The sequence below is a fragment of the Boleophthalmus pectinirostris genome, unplaced genomic scaffold (genome assembly GCF_026225935.1).
Source record: "Boleophthalmus pectinirostris isolate CB_2022bp ecotype Guang Dong unplaced genomic scaffold, ASM2622593v1 HiC_scaffold_12, whole genome shotgun sequence".
NCBI classification, from domain to species: domain Eukaryota; kingdom Metazoa; phylum Chordata; class Actinopteri; order Gobiiformes; family Gobiidae; genus Boleophthalmus; species Boleophthalmus pectinirostris.
This window is the reverse complement of record NW_026571018.1, coordinates 15,965,793-15,986,649: the sequence shown is the minus strand read 5'-3', so window position 1 is coordinate 15,986,649 and position 20,857 is coordinate 15,965,793. Positions and strand designations below refer to the sequence as shown.

At 38.2% G+C, this 20,857-nt stretch overlaps 1 protein-coding gene across 2 annotated transcripts in view; it reads right to left on the bottom strand.

The window, feature by feature from the left end:
• Positions 1 to 1,089: 1,089 nt before the first annotated feature.
• Positions 1,090 to 20,857, bottom strand: part of alcama (activated leukocyte cell adhesion molecule a) — a 252,649-nt gene continuing 232,881 nt past the window's right edge. Inside the window, exons 15-16 of one of the 2 annotated variants that reach the window (XM_055148331.1) lie at positions 18,831 to 18,951; positions 1,090 to 3,423 (exon numbers count right to left, since the gene is read on the bottom strand). In XM_055148331.1, coding sequence (XP_055004306.1) covers positions 18,867 to 18,951 — 85 coding nt within the window. In that variant the 3' untranslated portion in view covers positions 1,090 to 3,423; positions 18,831 to 18,866. The remainder of the gene's footprint in view (positions 3,424 to 18,830; positions 18,952 to 20,857) is intronic. The other variant, XM_020934550.2, reaches the window with a different exon arrangement.

Genomic DNA, 20,857 nt, shown 5'->3' with positions numbered 1-20,857 from the left:
GTTCTGAATAGAAAAGGGCGTGTCCACAAATATTAGGCTTATGTGCTGTTATACTGATCCATTTTCCTTGAGGCCAGATCTCATTGAAACATGAATGACAAACTGATAAATGAAGAATTTGAAACCTCAGGTCACGTCTATAATAGCACAAGTCCTGACTCATGACACAGCCTCAGGTCTGGAGCAGGAGAGGCGGAAGAATTATGGTAGATGGTCAGGTCCAGTTATCATATTCTTCTTCTGCTTCTGTTGCTATGAACATCCCTGAAGTGTTATCTTTTGGCATTTTTAGACTTAGACAAACTTTATTGATCTCAACTTATGGTGTAAGTTGAGAGAAGGCTAGTAGACGAGAAATGTGTTTTTTAAAGTTACTTGTTAACCACCCAAAAACATTTCCCTGCCTAACCTAACCTTGAATGTCCTAATTTATACAAAATGGATTCTTGTGAGTTGTAAGCCATGTTACCTAATCAGAAACATGTTTATGTGTTTTTTGTTGTCTTTCTTATGCCATGTTTACATTTTTTGTGTGTTTGGGGGAAGCTGTGCAGGTTAAGGGGCTGTAAGCTTTCCTTTCGACTTCTTGTATAACAGAGATATTTTTATTACTTATTTTCTATTTTATTTTGACTTGTACATATATATTTATATAATTACGCCTTATTGACACCAGTCTTGTTACCTTTTTTGATACTTATTTAGAATTTATTATCATTCATGTTTGGTCTTTGTTATTATAATATATTGTGAGCTGCTCTGTCCAAGTAATTTCCCTTGTGGATCAGTAAAATTGGTCTAAGTCTAACATCTGTTTTATGTTTTGTTTTCATGTTTATTATTGTATCATTCAATGTTTTATTCTACAGTTGGGTTTCAGATGACACCACAGCTTTCTATAGGCCAATATTAATGAATACAAATGGGGCAAAAAAAATTAATATTGTTAAAATGCCAAATGATGTTGTAACACAGTGAGTTCTTGAGTTTAGTCAAAATACCAGATTCAACATTTGGATATTTCTTGACAAAGTACAGCGTAATCAATATGGGAAAAGAAGAATCACACTCACATCACTTTTTTTTTTTTTTTCAAAATGTACACTTTATTGTCAACAACAGTACAAAAACAAAAGTCTGTATTTACAACACTACTATGGCCTTCTCATCTTACCCTCTTTGGTTTCACTGCTGACCTGATTATTCGCAAAAATGAACAAAAGACGCAACGGACAATGACGCAGAATGACCTACAGCTCTCGGTTGTGCTCGCGCTCCTCTGTCTCCGCACTCACGGTACGCTTCATTTCATGTACAGTCCTTCTGAGGACAGGTTTAGTGGGTGTAAAAGAGACATAGCAGGAGACAGAGAGTTGGAATTGTACATGGCGCGTGCTCCTTCTTGTTAAGTATTTTAACAGCTTTTCAAGTCCGTGACAAGTGGTGTGCCGTGTTATATTACGTGCACATACAATTCAACTTCCAAAATAGCTTCTATAGTCTGACACTGTAACGCTCAGACATAAATATCTGCACAATTTCTTAAAGCCGCAGTGTGGAGAGTCGGTCTGCTTGTCTGCTTGTTTCCATGGAGATGCTATTGCTTGGTCTGGAATGTCCCGCCGTACAGCATTAAACTAAAGACAAGCAAAGACAAGCCACTGGTAAATATATATGGAGACGATTCACAGTAAGAATGCGACTTTTTCAGTGTAATTACGAGCATTCAAAATATGTGTTATAAATGCAAGATACGCAAGTTTAATGCGATACTGTGGGATATTCCAGGCAAGGAATAGCTACACCAGAAATGTTACATAGTGCAGCTTTAAAGGAGATGGCTCAATATTTATTTATTTAATTGTAAATACTGGTTGGAATCCTTTAAGTAAACTAAACATTTCAGTAATAACAAATATTAACTATCCCTTTAAAGATGCACGGTGTAACTTTTCTTGTTGAGGTCAGACCACCTACTCGTCTCCATGGAGATTATTTAACATTTCCCTAAGTTGGTTTAAACATATTTGTCTGGTTGGAAATTAAAATGTAGATTTTTTTTAGACCAGATCCGTGTAAAAACAAGTGTAATTACATATTGCAGCTTTAATGTGTAATGCGCGAACTGTCCTCTGTCACTCATCTGTCTGTAGCGTTGCATTGTGGGAAACGGAGTCATTTCTTTTCCTTATGTCCAATCAAAACCAACAAGACCTACTAATAACAATAATCATTTAATACAGCAGAGTTTGAGCCTGGACACTACAGATACTGTCTTTAGTGGATCAGTACAGTACCTACGCAACACTTGATGCAAAAAAAAAAAAAGAATTATTAAACATGGTGCAGCACAGCCATCCACATTATAAATACATCAAAAATTAAAGACAAAACAATCAAATCAAACATGGCATCAGTAAAGCTTTCAAAATAAAACAACAAAACTTAAGAGGATGACCTAGAGTGGCTTCAGATGAAATTACGTAGTGTGTAACAAAATGAAATCATCTTACAATTATTTTCTTAAGTTCAAACATACCGGCATAGCAACCCGTGTACGCATAGTGTGTTCTATGTGTCAAAAAAATTATTATTATTATGTTTTTATTCACCATGGTGACAAGCCATATACAAGTGTAAGAAATAAAACATGAGCAGAAGATTCAGTATAGTTCACTAAATAAAGCCTGAAATGTTTTTAGTTTTAAATGTCAACAGGTCCGGTTTACAGCAGTGAAGTTATTTTTCTCAAACTAAGGCCTTCTTATCCACACAGCGCACAGAAAAGTAAAACTTAAAAAAATAAAACTTGGCATGCTCAGCCAGGGCACACGCATAATTGTAGATTTCTTATACAGGCCTTTAAAAAGTGTACAGGAATTTACATTCTTTGAAGAAATCCACAAACAGAATCTTTAAAAAAAAAATAAAAATTGAAAGAAATTGTGAAAATAATGGCGCCGCACAGCCTTACACACAGAAAATCGCTCGAAGAGAAAGAACAAGGAGCATTCACCAGGAACACAGAATTTGGGAAAGAAAATGACAAAATGACACAGTAACACGGCAGCCTCAGTGCAGATTGGGTGGGTGGGCATGGGGCAGGGAGAGGAGAGAAGGAAAGAGAGGAGGAGGAGGAGAGAACGAGGGGAAGAGAGCAGGGAGGAGGAGAAATAGAGGGGAGGAGGTGCAGACAGGGGAGAGAGGGAAAACAGAGAAGAGAGGAGGAGAGGAAGATGGGCACGGGAGAGAGTGGGGAGTGGGGAGGAGGAGGGGAGGTGGAGCAGAGTTCTCGGGGTGTAGCTGCTTATGTTGTTGCCTGGAGTGAATCAAAGCAGCCGATTGGGAGTCTTCCGGAGAGGAGGAGGAGGTGGTGGAGGAGGAAGAGGAGGAGGAGTGATGCAAGGCCGCCTTCAATCGCTTCTGTACATGAAAACAAACACAAAACATGACATTAGCAACCAGATCAATTACCCGGCAAACACACACGTCAACCCTGTTAAAGAATCATTTTGCTTGCTTTGCCTGAAATGTTCCACAGTTAGTTAGTTAGTTTATTTTCTTTGGTCAGTTAACATAATCATACATCATCAATATGGCATTAAACTCTATACTTATGGAGGAGCAGTGTTCGAGATGATCCCCTCACAGTAAGAACAAAAGAATGGATAAAATAAGGATGAAAGATGTTCTTGAGCAATGAAAACACCTATAATTCTATATATGCAGGAAGATAAGATTAATGCCACATTGTGGAAGATTCCAGGCAAAGCAAGGAGACCAGCAGACCCCTCATCAGAAAACTTAAAGGTCCTATATTACACAGAATTGACTCTTGTGAGCTTTAAGCCATGTTATAAGGCTGTTATCTCGTCAAAAACATACGAGTTGTGTTTTGTTTCATTCACACATGTTTGAGTATTTTTTTATTTGTCTGTCTATATCTCCAAAGCTCAAAATGCTCTGTTCCACCTTGTGATGTCATGTAGTAGTATTTTTCAACATCTACCTTTTACTTTTTGTTATGGAGAGATCGGCATTTCCAGAGCTGAAATCATCAAAATTATTCCAGTGAAAGTGCATGGAGTATAAAAACACAGTGGAGCACCATATTTAACAGAGTGTTTTCAGTTTGAGAGAGGAACTTATCCTAAATATGCAGGATTTGTGCATTAACCCTTCTAGACTGACGGTGTCCAATAGGAACTTTGTCTTCCGCCAAACGCCTGCGCTCCATCCATTCTGATTGGGCCAAACTTTGCCAAAGAGTGTAGTGAGTCAAGATGATCGACTGCTCTGAGCGTCTGTGTTCTTAACAACTGAAAAAGCCGCTCTAAGTGCAGTTACTTCTCAAATAAATGGCAAATTATGCATCTTGGTCTGCATAATTGCGCATCGCTTGCTATTTTTATTTGAAAGGTTTATTTCACTTACAATGTACAAATACAAAAGTAATATACAGCATGGAAATATAGGAAGTGATGTGGCTCTGTGCCCTGGACCTGACACGAGCTGTTATCTTCACTGACACCAGTAAAATCATGGGGCATTAAGGATATTTTTTGTTTACTTACAGTCTTGATATTTAGGAATTTTGTAGCTAAGGCCCTAACTTAAACATTTTTTATGTGCAAAAAGTAGTTTATTTATTATTAAGTTGTTTGCTGTATGTTTTATACGAAAGAGTGTGTATTTTATTTTCCTTTTTTAATTTATTTTTCCATTTGTATCTCTGGTCCTATAGCTTTTATTACAGCCCTATGACACAATTACAGCATGCAGATTGTGAAATAACAGGTTGTACTGAAAAAGGATGTATAACACTTCATTAGGAGGTAAAACAGGGAGTTTTAATAGCAAAATTTAGAAAAAAATTCAGGCGAAGAAAAATGCACTAAATAGGAAGCGTTAAAAAAAATTCTGGGTATGTTTTTAATGAAGAAACATTGTCATAATACAAATTTGAAAAAGCATAACATGGGCCCATTAAATAAAACACAGAGCCAAAACTATAATCAGCATTTGGTTCTATATTTACAGGTACAATCCCACTAAACTGAGTAATAATTAGAAAAACACAAAAAGCTGTCATACACACTTTAATTGGTTCTGTAGTGAATGCTAAACGCAAAACATGGCATTAACAATCGGTTCAATTAGCCAGAAAATGTACACATCGGGCACGTTGAAGCATCATTTAGCTAGCATGGTTTCATAATTGCGCTGATTCGGATTGTGTGGGGCAGATTGTGCGAGCTCCACTGGTAATGATGCGATTTATGAACATTTCCGTTAGCGGCCGCGAAGGAAATGTGTGTTTGAAAATAGAGACAAGCCATTAGCGTGGACTTTAGCGGACACTTTATTAGGCACAGATGATGAGTATTCATTAAAGGTCAACTTAGGATATTTAGGAAGTTCAGATTTGACTGTATTTAAAGTTTACTGTGTAACTTCTTGGTAGGGGGTCCGTCACTGCTGGTTTCTATGGACATGCCATTTATTTGCTGGGAATGTTACACAGTGTGACATTAAACAGTGCTACCTTACATTTACAGGTGATGTTATAACCAGGGGTGTAGTACTTCTCCCGACGAGATATATAAAAAAATAACAAATATAAAATAGCTACAACTTAAATGTCAAACTGGAGATATAGGCAACGGTGAAAACAACCTGCACAGGCTCATGAAATCTGCAGTACTGTCCTATAGTGACCTGAGACATGAGGGACCAGGACTAAACCAGGACTAAACCAGGACTAAACTAGGACTAAAGGTCTGGAAGGGCTGCTCCCATCCTCTGTGCTCGAGGGCTGCAGCTGGTTCTGAGGTGGTGCAAAGAAGCGTAAGTCCTATTGGTTGGTTATATATTATTCTGAGCAGTCTGTCCTCCCTGCACTTGGGTCTTCTCTGGAAAAGTGCTTCTCAGGCAGAGGCACTTAACAGGACCAAACTAGGCTCCAGCTCCTCTGAGCCCGGCCTGAACCGGAGCTGCAAGAGTCTGGTTTGTATCTAAACCGACTGTAGCATTTCTCACACTAGGCTAAAAGCAGGGGATTTTTGAAATTGATAAATTGACGAGGCTATTGCCTATTGCCATAAAATTATTTGGTTAATTAATAGCCTAAAATAACAAATGCTGGTTGCTACGTAAACATGGGGAACACCGGGAACACCCCCCCCCAATTTTGACTCACTGTGGAGCACACTGGTATTTGCTCTGATCTTCGTGTATTACATTCTCTATCTTGGCCAATGTTGGCAAAATATCCAATTCGGAAATGAGTGGGGACGTCATCGATGATGTCACGAATTGCGCACCCCCACTTAAAAAATCCCCACTACACCATTGGTTATAACTCCAAAATAACTAAAAAAAACACAGATATGACCTTGGTCTGTCCATGAAGATAGAAAGGTTTAATACCAAACTGAAATATTCCAGACAAAGCACTGATGTTTTTTCAATACAAAATGAATTGGATGGAGGCAGCATATAAACAGTCTATGCATTAAACTTAACACTCTCCATGGAGACGATGCAACCACGCCAAGCTACAAGTCAGATCTATGGAAAGGCTTTCTTGCTCACAGTAAGAATGCTTGTTTTTCCAGGTATTTTTACCAACAAAAACGTCTGTAACTGTAACAGCAAGATAAGAAGTCCCAATGTCATACGGTATAAAAAAAAGCAATAAAATCTCCACAGAGACAAGGCAGTAGCAGCTTCCCAACAAAAAGGTTACACAGTGCATCTTTTTCACTGTTGTTTTGTTGGTTGTATTTATAGAAGGTTCTTATGGAGGCTTTGGTTTCAAAAATCTATTCATGACATTTTCATTTTCTACTAAACCTTTTAGCAATGTTCACTATATTTAAAAACATGTTCTAATCTATGTTATAATGTTGTTTCTTTCCACATAAATCCCGCATATGTGATGTCATGTGGTGATACAAGAACTTCTCCACTGTGTTTTTAAACTCCACACACCTTCACTGAAACCATTTGACAATCTCTACTGAACAAAAGGTAAAATGTAGCTGTTAACTTGAAAACTGCCACTTCATGACATCACAAGGATGAACACAGCATTTCCAGCTTTGGAGATGTAGAACACTGTTTCCCAAAGGCTTTTGCGACCCTCAGGTGGGTCACAAGATTTTTTTTGGGCCGCCTGATATGCTTGTTACGCTCTCCTCCTGCACCATGAACTGGAATGCTCTACAAAAAAGCAGACAGGCCCACCTATCTCATTAGAAATATTGACATGTTTTGTATAATTTCTAATCTTTTTGTAATTATTTTATTGAGTATTTTGTTCCAACATTGCTTGTTCAATTGAATGTTGAAAAGAAAAAGAAATGGGAAGCATTTAATGTCCAAATAGGCGTCATATGGATCCTTTTATTCCTGGTTCAATTACTGTTTTTCATTGTGTAAAACTTCAGAGAGAAACAATCACTCAGTCAACAATGAAATATCCTCATTAATGTTCAATAATGATCAAATCCACATTTATTTTGTGATTTATGAATAATATCTATTGACTTGGGTTGCAAAGGTTTGTGACTCTTAAAATATGGGTCCCCAGAAAAAAAGTTTGGGAAATACTGATGTAGACAGGCTAATAACAAAGGATTACTCAAATGTGTGAATGAAATAAAACACAACTCCAGGTTTGTTTTTGATGAGGTAACAACATTTTAACATGAATACAAACTGGCATTAGACAATTTTGTAGAGAGACTGCATTCACACTTTCACACAAACTGGGATTAAACTGGAAATTTACCTCAACTGAACCAAGACTAAATCAAGACCAAACGAACTCTACATCAGAACTAAACTCAACTCAAACCAGGATCAAATGAGGACCCTTACAGTTAACTCACATTGAGAAGTTGCTTTGAACCTTTGACGCAGCCTTCCTTAAATAGACAGATAGTAGACAGTCAAATGAATAAATGAAAATAATCCCTTGTACAGGCGATTACACACTGACTGCTTGACTTTCATCCGTACTTGGGCAGTCATCTCCTGCTGTGCTTGTACTTGTTGTGAATAGTTTAAAAATGAGGAATTACACTTGGACGAAAAAACTCAAAATCTGGACACTCTGGCCTTCAGTCCACAGCCGACCACAGAAGTCCAGTCTGAACTCTAAAAATAGCTCTGAGAATTCAATTACTGTTGGCATGCTTCATCTCATTATGGGTATGACTCGATCTTGTGTGCAGCAACAGCCCAGTGCTTTGGTAACGCTGTCTCTGTGTAGCTCTGTGTACTGTCTCTTTAAATGTGAATGTGCCAGATGTTTGAATGAGAATGGACGGGACTGTTTAAAGACACACTAGGTAACTTTTTAGTCGGGGTTTCTATGGATATGCGATTGCTCTGACATTAAACAGCTCTACCTTACATTTATTCAATTACAGATGGTTTTATAGCTCAAAAATTCCTAGAAAAACAGGCATTCTGACTGTGAGCGGAGTTGCCTATCCACAGATCTGGCCTGTAACTTGGTCTGGTTTGGTCTCCATGAAGATAAAAAGGTTTAAGCAATAACATCTCCATGAAGAAAAGCATTTGATGGACCCTCCACCAAAAAAAAGTTGCACAATGCACCTTTAAAGTGGGAGTAAACACCTAAACTCCACCCACAAGCACATTTCAAATAGAGACGCTAAACTGGGGCAGTACCTGGAGGACTAAACGGGAGAGTGAGGGGGCAGAGGCGGGACATATAAGGACCAGTGTGATTGGTCTAACAGGTATCCACACTTCAAACTCCCCCCTTGCAGTTAGGTGTTTGTAATCGAAACACATGGCAGTCTTTTGTGATGTCACCAACTACTGGAAATTGCAATGACTACTAGTGTCAATACAAACTTAGATTTTGGTGTTTTTGATGAGAAAGCTACAAAAAAATAAATAAATAAAAGGCCAACAATAGTAGATAATGCTATAAAGGGACAGTGCAGAATTTTGGACATAGGACCTCATTTCCTAGTGAGCCAGAGTGTTGGAGATGTGTGGAGACACTTTTTAAAATATTCCATCCAGTCCTTGTATTTGCACAAGTCGCTGGTGCTAGGCTAGTGCATGTCAATGGCCACAGTTATCCTGCCACTAAAAACAGTCTTACCCACTCCATAAAGCCCCCGAAGCAAATCTATTATTACGCCAGACTGTCGATGTAAATGTCTGTGTTGATAGAATAATTTTAGAAGTAAAACCAACCTTGCATTTGAAGGATTTATGTCTCAGCAACAGCAGCCAGTTGTACTTCTTGATAGAAAGCTCGGCAGCGGCAAACTGATAACACCTAGCACCTATCTTACCGGCAAAGTTAAAATTCTGCTGCTGCTGAGAAAATAGTCCCAGCATGTGACAATTCATGCGATGCAAGACTAGTTTTATTTCAAACATTATTCTATCGACAGACATTTACATCGACAGTCTGGCATAATAATAGATTTGCCTCAGGTGTTTTGTGGAGTGGGTAAGACTGTTTTTAGTGGCAGGATAACTATGGCCATTGACATGCACTAGCCTAGCACCAGCGACCTCTGCAAATCCAAGGACTGGATGGAATATTTTTAAAAGTGTGTCCACACGTCTCCAACACTCTGGCTCACTAGGAAATGAGGTCCTATGTCCAAAATTCCAGACTGACCCTTTAAAATCCATATAGAGTTTAGTGTTTACTTGAAAGTGAGAAGTTATGACAAGTTAGATTACAATTTTTTTCACTAAAACATGAGACCAAAATGTGTCTAAATTACACCATAGTTATGATTAGACTAATAAAAATAACTAGCAAAACATTAATTTTAATTTAAACTATCAGCAAGTAATTTAAGTTGACAACATTAAATGAGTTTACACCGCTCCTTCAGATAAAATCATTTTTCATATTTTTGTAAAGACCAGATTTTGTGCATTATTCAATGTTTTGTCCTTCAAATTACATTAACTTTAAATTATACACCAGACAGTTACTCTTTAAGTTACTAGTCGTTTTCCCAGATATTTTGCGACTCTCACTTTTGTTATATTATTTTAAGGTAACATTACTCTTACTTAAAGGTGCACTGTGTAACTTGTTTAGTGAGGGTCTACCACTTGCTTGTTTCCATGGAGATATTACTATTTTGCACTGATTGTTCCACAGTATGGAAATAAACTAGGTAATCACAATGGGGACAGGTTAATGGTCAGATCGATGGAGAAGCAAGAAGTACTTCAGGTATTTTTGAGCTATAAAACATCTGTAATTGAACAAATGTAAGATATATTTTTAATGCCCTACTGTGGGACATCCTTGGCAAAGAAAAAACATTGCATGGAGAAAAGCAATTAGTGAATTCTCCATCTTAGAAGTTACACAGTGCACCTTTAAGTATAATTTTTGTCTTGTCCCACCTCTGTACTTTGTGTATCTCAGCCTGATGACTGAATGCAGTGTGCAGCAGCGGCAGTGTCCTGGTGCTTTGGTGCCGCCTGTTCCTCTGTGTACTGTCTCTTTAAATGTGAGCGTGTCACAGTTTGAATGAGGATGGGACGGTGCTGTGCTCGCGGTCATGGAGACAAATAAACACATTATAGCGAGGCTGTGCACAGAGTAATCAGGTGAAGGAGTTCTTTTAAAGTTTGACGTCTGCGATGAGTGGGACTTTAAGTTAATGTGCAGCCCGCAGTGCCTCCCTGTCTCACTCCCTCTTTCTCTCTACCTCTCTCCTTGTCTCTTTCTCTTGTCCACATTCTCTCTATCTCTCTCTTTCTCTCTCCCACTCCCTCCCTCTCTCTCCCAGTCTCTTTCTGCCTCCCTGCTCTCTTTCTCTCTTCCTTTCTCCCTGTCTCTTTCTCTCGCCTACACTCTCTCTGCCTCTCTCTTTCTCTCTCCCTCCCAATGTCTCTCTCCCACTCTCTCCTTCTCTCTCACGCTTTCTTTCTGCCCCCCCCCTCTCAGTCCCACTCTCTCCCTCTCTAGTTCTGCCTTCCCCTCTCTCTCAGTCCCACTCTCTCGTTCTCTCTTCCCTCTTTCATTCTTTCCATCTGTCTCCTGCTCTCTTTCATTCTCTCTCACCTCCTCTCTTTTTCTCTGCCTCTCTCTTTCTCTCTCCCACTCTCTTTCTGTTTCTCCTCTCTCTGAGTCCCACTCTCTCCCTCTCTTTCTCTCTCAGTCTTTCTTTCTCTGTCTCCTTCTCTCACTCTCTCTCTCCCCTTCTCTCTCATTCTCTCACCTCCCTCTCTTTCTCTCTCCCTCTTTCTTTCTGCCCCCCCCTCTCAGTCCCACTCTCTCCCTCTCACTTTCTCTGTCTCTCTCTCAATCTCTCTCCCTCTTTCTCTCTCTGTACGCCTCTCTTTTTCTCTCCGTTCCTCTCACCCCTTTCCTCTCTCTCTCCCTCTCTATCTCACTTTCTCTCTCTCAAACTCTCTCCCTCTTTCTCTCTCCCTACCTCTCACCCTTCTCCTCTCTCTCCCTGTTTCTCTCTCAGTCTTTCTTTCTCTCTTGCTCTCACTCACTCTCTCATTCTCTCTCCCTCTCTCTTTCTGTCTCCCCCTCTTTCAGCCCCACTTTTTCCCTCTCTCTTTTTCTCTCTCACCCCCTCTCTCTCTCTCTCCCTCTCGCTTTCTGCTCTCCCCTCTCTCTCTCAGTCCCACTCTCTCTCCTGCTCTCTCTTGTTCTCTTTCACCCCCCTCTCTTTTTCTCTCCCTCCTTCTCTGTCCTTCTCTTTTTCTTTCTCCCACTCTCTTTCTGTCTCCCCTACTCTCTCAGTCTCACTCTTTAACTTTCTCTCTCTCTCCTTCTCCTCCCTCTCCTCCCTCTCTCTCTGTGCTTCCCTCCCTCCATCTCCCTTTCTGTGCTGTCTCTCTCTCAGCTGGACCTTTTGCACTATGAGGGAAATGCACTGATTTATTAGCTCTAATGAACTCCGTTGGGCCACTGTTTAGATTCTACAGCTGTGAAAAGAGGAGCTCTGAGCGCAGAAAAACATTCACATTATAAGGAAAGAGTAAAAAGGCTTTACATGGTCCATAATGATGGTTTAATATGAGATAAATTACATTAATAGGTGCATAAGAGTTTGCAAGTGGAGCCTGTGTGACCTGTGCCACTTACTGAACAGTGAGCGAGCAGAAGCGTGGGGCGCTGCTAATTCATGTAGGTATATTTAAGAGTGGTTAATGGATACTATTTTTGTATAGATAAATAAAAGAAAAATAAATATTACAAAAATACTTGAACATAAACAGTGAGCTAAGGCAGCCTTCAATACTTAGTCATTGAAATTGAGTGAATGAATTCTAGGTACTGGAAACGCAACAAAAATATACAAAGATAAATACTGAAGCAAGCATACATTTAAAAGTACACAGTGTAATTTTTCAGATTTTTCTCCATAGAGATGATTTTGCTTTGTCAGGAATGTTCCATAGTTTGGCATTAAACTTGTCTATCCTGCATTTATTTATATTTAATTACATGTTTTTATTGCTCAAAAATACCTTGAACATTCTAACTGTGAGTGGGGTCGCCTCTCCACAGATCTGAGCTGTTACTTGGTCTGGTGGCACATCTTGCTTTTCTACATAGCGACAGATAGGTTTAATGCTATACTCTGGAGCTTTCTGATGATAATGATGATGATGATGGATGATGGTGATATGTTTATTCAGATGTTTCCATAAAGAATAAATGATAAATTGCAATATCATGCAGTAAATGATAAATTTCCTTATTATGCAGTAATCAACAGATAAATGCAATTATTTTAGATTGCTCATTACAAATATAATGTCCAAAAGTAAAATAAAAATAAAAATCTATCAATTCCAGGCAAAGCAAAATCACCTCCATGAAGACAAGTAGATGACGGACCCTCCACCAGAAAAGTTACACAGTGCACCTTGTTGCTTGTTGCTGTTATTGCTTTGTCTGGAGTGTTCCACATTATGGTATTAAACCGTTCTTCTTCATGGAGACCAAGCCAGGCCAAGTTACGGGCCAAATTTGTGGAAAGGCAACCCCACTCAGAATGCTTAGAATACCTATTAGTATTTTTGAGCTATAAAACCACACATCGAATAAATGTAAGGTAGAGCTGACATATTCAAAGAAACATGCAGGTGACAGATCCCCAACCGCAAAGTTACACCTCTAATGATTAAGTACTTTTTAAAAATACTTTGTGACAGATGAAAAAAAATTATCAAATGATGAAAAAATGGCACTGTCTTCCCAGTTGAAGTGTGAGGACTATGACATGGCAAGTTTTCAGACTATAACAGCAGCACTAAGCACAGGTCCCTTTTGTCAGATGAGCTCATAAAACTCCAGAAGTCTGTAATGTACCTGAACGCAATTATAGAGCGAGTCTTATCCAAAAACGTATAACGTGTGAAAATCTGCGGGTTATTGACACAGCATGGGTGATTTAAAAGCACTTTAGTATTCCTAATCCTATAGACACCCATGGGAGTCCTGACGTAAAGTGGCACCTTCTTCATTTAGAGCAGCAGTCTCTGTGAGGAACTATAAAGTCAATTACCACCACAGCACAGAAGCAGTTATCATTACACAGGCCAGGGGTTAGATGAGGAAAAGAGATAATTGGACTATTAGACTCAAGCTACACACACACTATGATAACTATTTACATATTGTATTAATGACTTTGTTCTAGATCATGTTTATGTATGGAGTTTGCATGTTCTACCTGTGTTTGGTTTGAGTTTGAGTACTCTGATTTATCTGAAAGTATGCAAAAAATTACTAATCTCCCAGCTAGATGATCCTGACCAAGATTCAAGCTCAAGATCTGAAGATTAAAATGAAATAAAATTAATAATATATGTAATTTGACCGGCGGTACAAGCTGTTTCTGAATGAATGGGCTGCGTTCATGTTTTAGAATTTGATTATAATTTCAGATGGAGGGCAGGAGTTTATATAACTCTATGGGAGGTTTACTGTTTAGGAAAGAAATATCCAAACTTATGATCCGCAAATGTTTACTTTATCATTATTTGTTAGGGGATCGACTCCACAAACTTGTCATATTAACCTCAGGGTTTAAACTCAGTTCAATTGTGAATAATGGCGTTGAAACTATTGTGAGAAAGCAATTTCACTTTTGTTTATTTATTCTGTCAGAGAAGATATTGAACTGAGCTGAGAACGTACAGAGAAATTAACAATAAACCAGGTCAAAACATCAAAACATGATATGACAAGTTGTGGAGTCAATGCTTAACAAATAATGGTGAGGTTCAACATTTGTGGATCATAGGTTTAGATATTTCATTGAAATCAGTTTTTTTTTATAGCTCAAAAAAAAACAACAAGAAAAACAAGCATTGTAGTGTGCAATACAAGCATTGTACTGTGAGCAGAACTGCCTCTCCACAGATCTCACCTGTAACTTGGTCTAGTTTGGTCTACATGAAGATAGAAGGGTTTAATGCCATACTGTGAAACATTCCAAACAAAGTAATAACATCTTCACTGAGAAAATGTTTGACCAGAAAAGTTACACAAAAGTTGCACCTTTAAGAGAGCAGTGTAATCACATTTTGTGTAATTATCTCTTCATAATAAAGTGTCCAAAATAGGGACGGGCATGATTAGTCGACTAATCGATAATTGATCATTAAGAATTTAATCAATTACGTTCATTTTTAATCTACAAACCGATTGTAGGTTGCTGTACGTAGAGACAAAGCTGCGTCTGACAGCACAAACACTGGAGTCTAGGCCTCACAGTCCCACATCTGGGCTCTGGCACCTCCTTGGAGATCACTGTCCCACTCAGTGAGTGTGTTTACATGCACATCAGTCTCCCAGTTTCATCATGGTGCATGTACACGCAGTATCCCGGTTACTGCAACATAAAGGGCTGCGCTAAACCTGCACACGTACAATCTTTGAAAACATCACAACACACACAGAGAACAGACTCGCCTTCAGCATCAACATCCCTCTGTTACAGAAAGAACACTCATATTCCACTGAGTCGCGTCCTTTAGTCCGACAGAAGCGGAACTGCACCAGCGCACAAGAGCGTTTTTTTTCTCCACTTAGTTTATGCAAATTAGCCAGGCGGTTTTAAGTTTTGTTTCTGTAAGACTTGGGCAAAGCTGCATTGAACACATTCTAATCTCAAACAGGCTGATGTGGCTCTATAGTGGTGATGGTTTATATGTTGTAAAGTTTATTTTTGCAGATTAGTAGTGCAGATAGTAATAATAATGATGATACTTATTATTATATAAGAACGTTAATGATTAATCGAAAATTGATCGTTAATTCTCCCGACCATGTAATGCCTAATCGATATATCGGTTTATCTTTAACATGAATGCAACCTCTTCACCTCTCACTCACACTACCACTGGGGCATATAAGTTTGAAGTGGTATCAAAGTGAGCAGGCAGTGTAGCTGAAAGCCCCTGCTGTTTGTACTCGTCAGGTGCTGCTTCATAGGTGGAGAATGTGTGGTGCAGGGCCAATACAAGCAGAGCCTTGGCACAGACTGTGGGGGTCAGCTCGCAGGCTTGTGCTTAGGATTTGTGTTGAGGCCCAGGGGAGGTCACGGCCCCTCTGCTCACGGCACAAAAGCAATCTGGGAGTTCTTCTAAGGTGAGTCACTTCTCCCCTCGGCCTCCAACACCTCGTCTTACCCATCAGGCCCGGCAAATCCCACTCTAACCCTGAGATGTAATACAAGGAATACAGTGGGCCCAATAACGCCAATGTGCTGCTTTAAAGTTTGGTTCTGCCTTCAAGACGCATTACCTGAAACTCCACCGAAACCTTTGTTGAACTCAACTTTTTCTTTTTGAATTACTTTTGCAGTTAAAATGTAGTAGAAAAATGACTGCAATCACACCATATTCTCAGCTGCTACTATCTGCCAGGGTTCATATTACACTATTTTCTGATAATGTTGTTCCCTCATCACAAACATACTTGGAGGTGTGTTTTATTTTATTCGAAACATGTTTAACACACAAACCCTGCATAAAACACTTTGTTTCACCTGCATTTAGACCATAACTGAAGAAACAGCTTGGATGAGCTGCGAAGCGTATTCGACCAAATAAACTTTTTAAATTTCTCCTTTTGCCATAGATTCTACCTGAATGACTGAGGGATTTTACACAGATCACTAGATGGACCAAAGCATTTTTTTGTTGTAGTGTCAAGAAAGTGATTCATGAAGTTATTGCTTTACCTATAATGTATGACTTTTTTTTTTTATGAAGACAACCTGGTGACAGTCCAAATTACAGGTCAGATCTGTAGAGAGGCAAGCTCACTCACAGCAAGAATGCATGTTAATCAGTGTATTCGTTAGTGTTGGAAGCACCTGTTGTTGTATAAATGCAATCTGTATAATTTTAAAGTCATACTGTGGGACATTTCAGTTAAAGACATCTCCATGGAGACAAGCAGCAATCAAACAAAAGGAAGCAGCTATTAAAAAATAAAACATAAGCATAAACAACTCTTCCATCTGTAAAAATCAATACTTGAAATGATTTGATGTTTATTCGAGATCTCATAAAAAGTTGCTTTAAAGAAATCCCTACATACTCTACCTTAAATATCAACTATAAGGGCATATTATTGATTCTCTTTACTTTGCTGATGATCGTTAAAGCAATGTTTAGGCTGTTGATTTGATTTATATGAAATGTAATGTACACTATGCAGCTAATGAGAAAACCTTATTGTACTGCAAACCATAGATTTGCAAGCAGTCATAAAAGTATTGGATACAACTGTGAAAACTGTTCCAAAAATAATCCTGCTCTTTAATTAATTATTGCAGCATGCTTATAGAATGATGAATACATGTTTGTGAAATCGACTGAATTGGGGTGAAATCGTGTGTGTGTGTTCGTGTTAATGGGGGCAGGTTTTCCAGGTCACATATCATGGCTTTGTTTATTTCTGCTCCTGTCTGAAATCTAAGGAGCTGCTATTTTCATCAAGCAATTAATTTTACACAATTAATGTTTGTTATCAAGATAATTACCTTCTCCCTGTTGTGTGTATTGATATGGTAATGCAAAAGGGACTATATTACACTATTTTCTGATCTATGTTATAATGTTATTTCTTCATCACATACCAGGACTTTTGTTTCACTCACACGTTTAACACACAAATCTTGCATATTTAGGCATATTTAGAGTTCTTCTCTCAAACACAAAACACTCTGTTCCACCTTGTGATGTCATGTAATAATACAAGAAGTGTGTTTTTAAACTCTATACACATTCACTAGAATCATTTGGATGATTTCAGCCAGGCTGGCACCACCTAGTGCTTCCGTTCAATTTCATTTCTCTCCAGTGACCAGGTCAGGAATCAGAATACACTAGACAGTTTGCAAGAACCATGGAAGTGCAAGTCCAGGCAATATCCAATCAGCGAAGTGCCATACATTCTGTGGTGGCAACAATTCCCGAGATCGAGAATTTAAAGCCGGAACAAAGAGAATGTTTGGTGAATTTTATCAAGGGGGAAGACATTATTGCCCATATTACATATGTCACAACCAAACAGCAGCGATTGGTTAAATTTAAAAAAGTACACGCCTACCGTTGAGAGAACGAATTCTAAAGCTGCAAGGTCAGACGGTTTCCACAAAGTGAAACTGTCTGTTAGGCTGATGAATCAGACTAGATAGATAGAATTGCCAATCACTGCTGAACTAAAGTTAAAAATTAACTGTTAACTTAAAAACTACCACTTCATGACATCACAAAGTAGAACAAAGCATTTTGAGCTTTGGAGATGCAGACAGACTAATAATGTAGGATTACTCAAGCTTGTGCGAATGAAACAAAACACTACTCCAGATATGTTTTTAATGAGGCAGCAACATTCTAACATGGCGTAAAGATCACAAGAGTCAATAGGACTTTTAAAAGACAAAATATATATGTGGGAGCTACGCCTTACATAGCATATCTCAATTCATTTTAAACTATTATGGTTGGTTGGGTCTTGGCACAACATGCTTGGAACAGCTCCAAACACATTAAAAAAGAGGATTTGCGGGCCAGTGGTTACCAATTACAGGCTATCATAAATATTTGGCTGATCTATTTGATATTCATCCAAGCTAAATGAAGTTGGCCATTTCATACTTCTGGACCACATAACTTTCTGGAGGTGGTTGGTCTTTTGAATAATTCCATGGAAATATGAAGTTAAATCTATGACTAATACTTTGGAAAATTCTCCATGAAGATCAGTTAGTTTTATGCCATACTGTGGATTTTTACAGCAAAAATAACATTTACATGGAGACAACCAGGCAAGTATGTGTCAAGTTTGTGGAGATGCGAGCCCAGTCACAGTAAAGATGCACAGATGCATTTTTCAGTGCAATAAAACAAACAAAATGAAAAATATAGAAAGATATATTTATTTTACTTTTTTTGGCTAAAAGTGGTAGAACGTACTCCACTGTGTTTTTAAACTCTATACACTTTTACTTCACTAGAATCATTTGGATAATTTCTGCCATGGAAGTTCCAATCTCTACAAAAAAGATAAAAGCTAGCTATTAACTACCTCTTCATGACATCACAGAGTTGAACAAAGCATTTTGAGCTTTGGTGATGAAGATAGACTAATTACTTGAATTATTTAAATGTGTGAATGTAAAAAAAAAACACAACTCCAGGTATCCTTTAGATGAGGTAACAACATTATAACATGTCTTAAATCTTACAAGAGTCATTGTTGTATAACAGTTTTAAGAAAACCCCATAACTGTGAAGTTGCATGTGATGTTAAATACCTCTTTTATTCCAGTTAGTCGAGCCAAGGCGGCCTTTTAAACAGTGTGATTGTTCTCCTCTAGCTTCTTGCTCTCCTCGGATGTCCCCACTTCCTTCTCGTTCGTCTTCCAGCTTCCTTGTCTGAAAGAAAACACAAACTCAAAATCGTGACCTGCCCCTCCTGCTCCAGACACTAGGGTTGCCAAAAATATGGAAAATCAAATACTAACCAATACTAAAACTACTATCAAAACTAAATACTCATTTCAGCAGGTATTGATACTAAAAAAGTCACACTCACAGGCCAGACACCCATGGATCACTATTTATGACTGAGAGATTATATAGATATAAGATGACATTGTACTTTTATTTATGTTGAAAAATCACATTCTATTGTCTAAAGAAATATGTATTTAAAAAAAAAAAAAAATCATCATGGTATCAGAATCAGTACTGAGCATCAAGTCTGTTCCTTAGTAGGGATGTAATGATATCCAAGTCTCACGGTACAATATTTTTCACGATATACATCTCACGGTATTTATTGTGGGAGGCCAACAAAATTGTAAATATGCTTCTTTTTCCTCTTAACATACCTTGACAAGAATTAATTCAAAGAACTAAGATTTAAGAACTTAGATTACACAATGATCAAACTAATAAAATAAATGACAATGCCTTTATTTTGTTCAATATTCAATCTTTGTTTAATATATAATATTAATAGTAAAGTGCCATCTTTGCATATAAATTGAGATGGACTTGAAATCTCATTGTGATAACACAGGCAGAGTGATTCTGTTTTAGAAGTCAGCACTACTTCCTGTATTTTTGTATTTTCTTCTCATCTTTTTTTTTGACTCAAACTGGCACTTAACTCATGTCTAAATAAAGAGTTTTTAAAATGATCAATGTGCTATCGGATTCAGTATTTAGCACTGAGTATATTCCTTGGTATTGAAATTTTAGTATTGTGACAGCACTTCCAGATACACGATCAGTCACTTGGCAGTATTCTGAACTCTTATCTCCTCTGTAAGGGAGCATCACTCTTTCTGCTAACTCACAACTCCGCTCCATCACCAGAGTACCGCCTGCCAGGCACCGTCCCCGCACGATAACACCAACAGCTGCTTATCGCCATGCTGACATATGTGATCATTTGAGGGCACACGTTTCATTTGTTCCATCTAACGTCTGTGCCTCTGTGCTGCTAAATGTTTCAGATTATTATTATTAACTAGGGATGGGCCATATTTCAGTTTGATTTCAGCCAATACCTGAAAATATGGCTTTATGAAATTATTTTATACCCCAGACAAAACCATTTTCTTTTTATTTTTACCATAGACTGTAAAAAATGTTGCTCTTCTCTCTGTAACTGCTGCTGTCAAGGTCCTCATCTTGGTCTTAAAATGTTCATATTAACTCACTCTACATGATTCTGGTGTTTTTATTCCTATATCTCTGCCACCACTCCACAGCGTTAGTATTATTTCATTTCATTTCATTTACATTAAGTTAATTACAGCACACATAATTTAATTCCTTTATTTAGACTTATATTCTAATTTGGGTGCACACATTTTAGTTAATATAAGACTGAGTTATTTACTTACAATTGCTCTTTTTTGTTGCTTGAGTGGCCAAATGGAGGACCCTTGGCAGAGACCATCCACGCCGAACAAAAGCGGGGAGCACTGCTTAATTAGTTTTACCAAGTTTGTTTGTCTCGTTTGTTTAAGGTTACTTTATTAACACTTATTATTTTCTGCATTATACTTATACCGGTAAAAGTTTTAGAACACCACACTTTTTCCAGTTTTTTACTCTTTACTGTTGACCAAAACATATTCTAAACTTTTTATTCATTAGTGTCCACCTTTGGCAGATATAACAGCTGAACACATTCGTGGCTCATTCTTTCTACAATAGAATATCAAATATTCTTCAGAAAGTTCTTTCCAAGTCTGTTGCAGAAGGTCCCATAAATGTGTGGCACTTGTAGGTTGCTTGACTTTCACTCTTCTGTCCAGTTCATCCC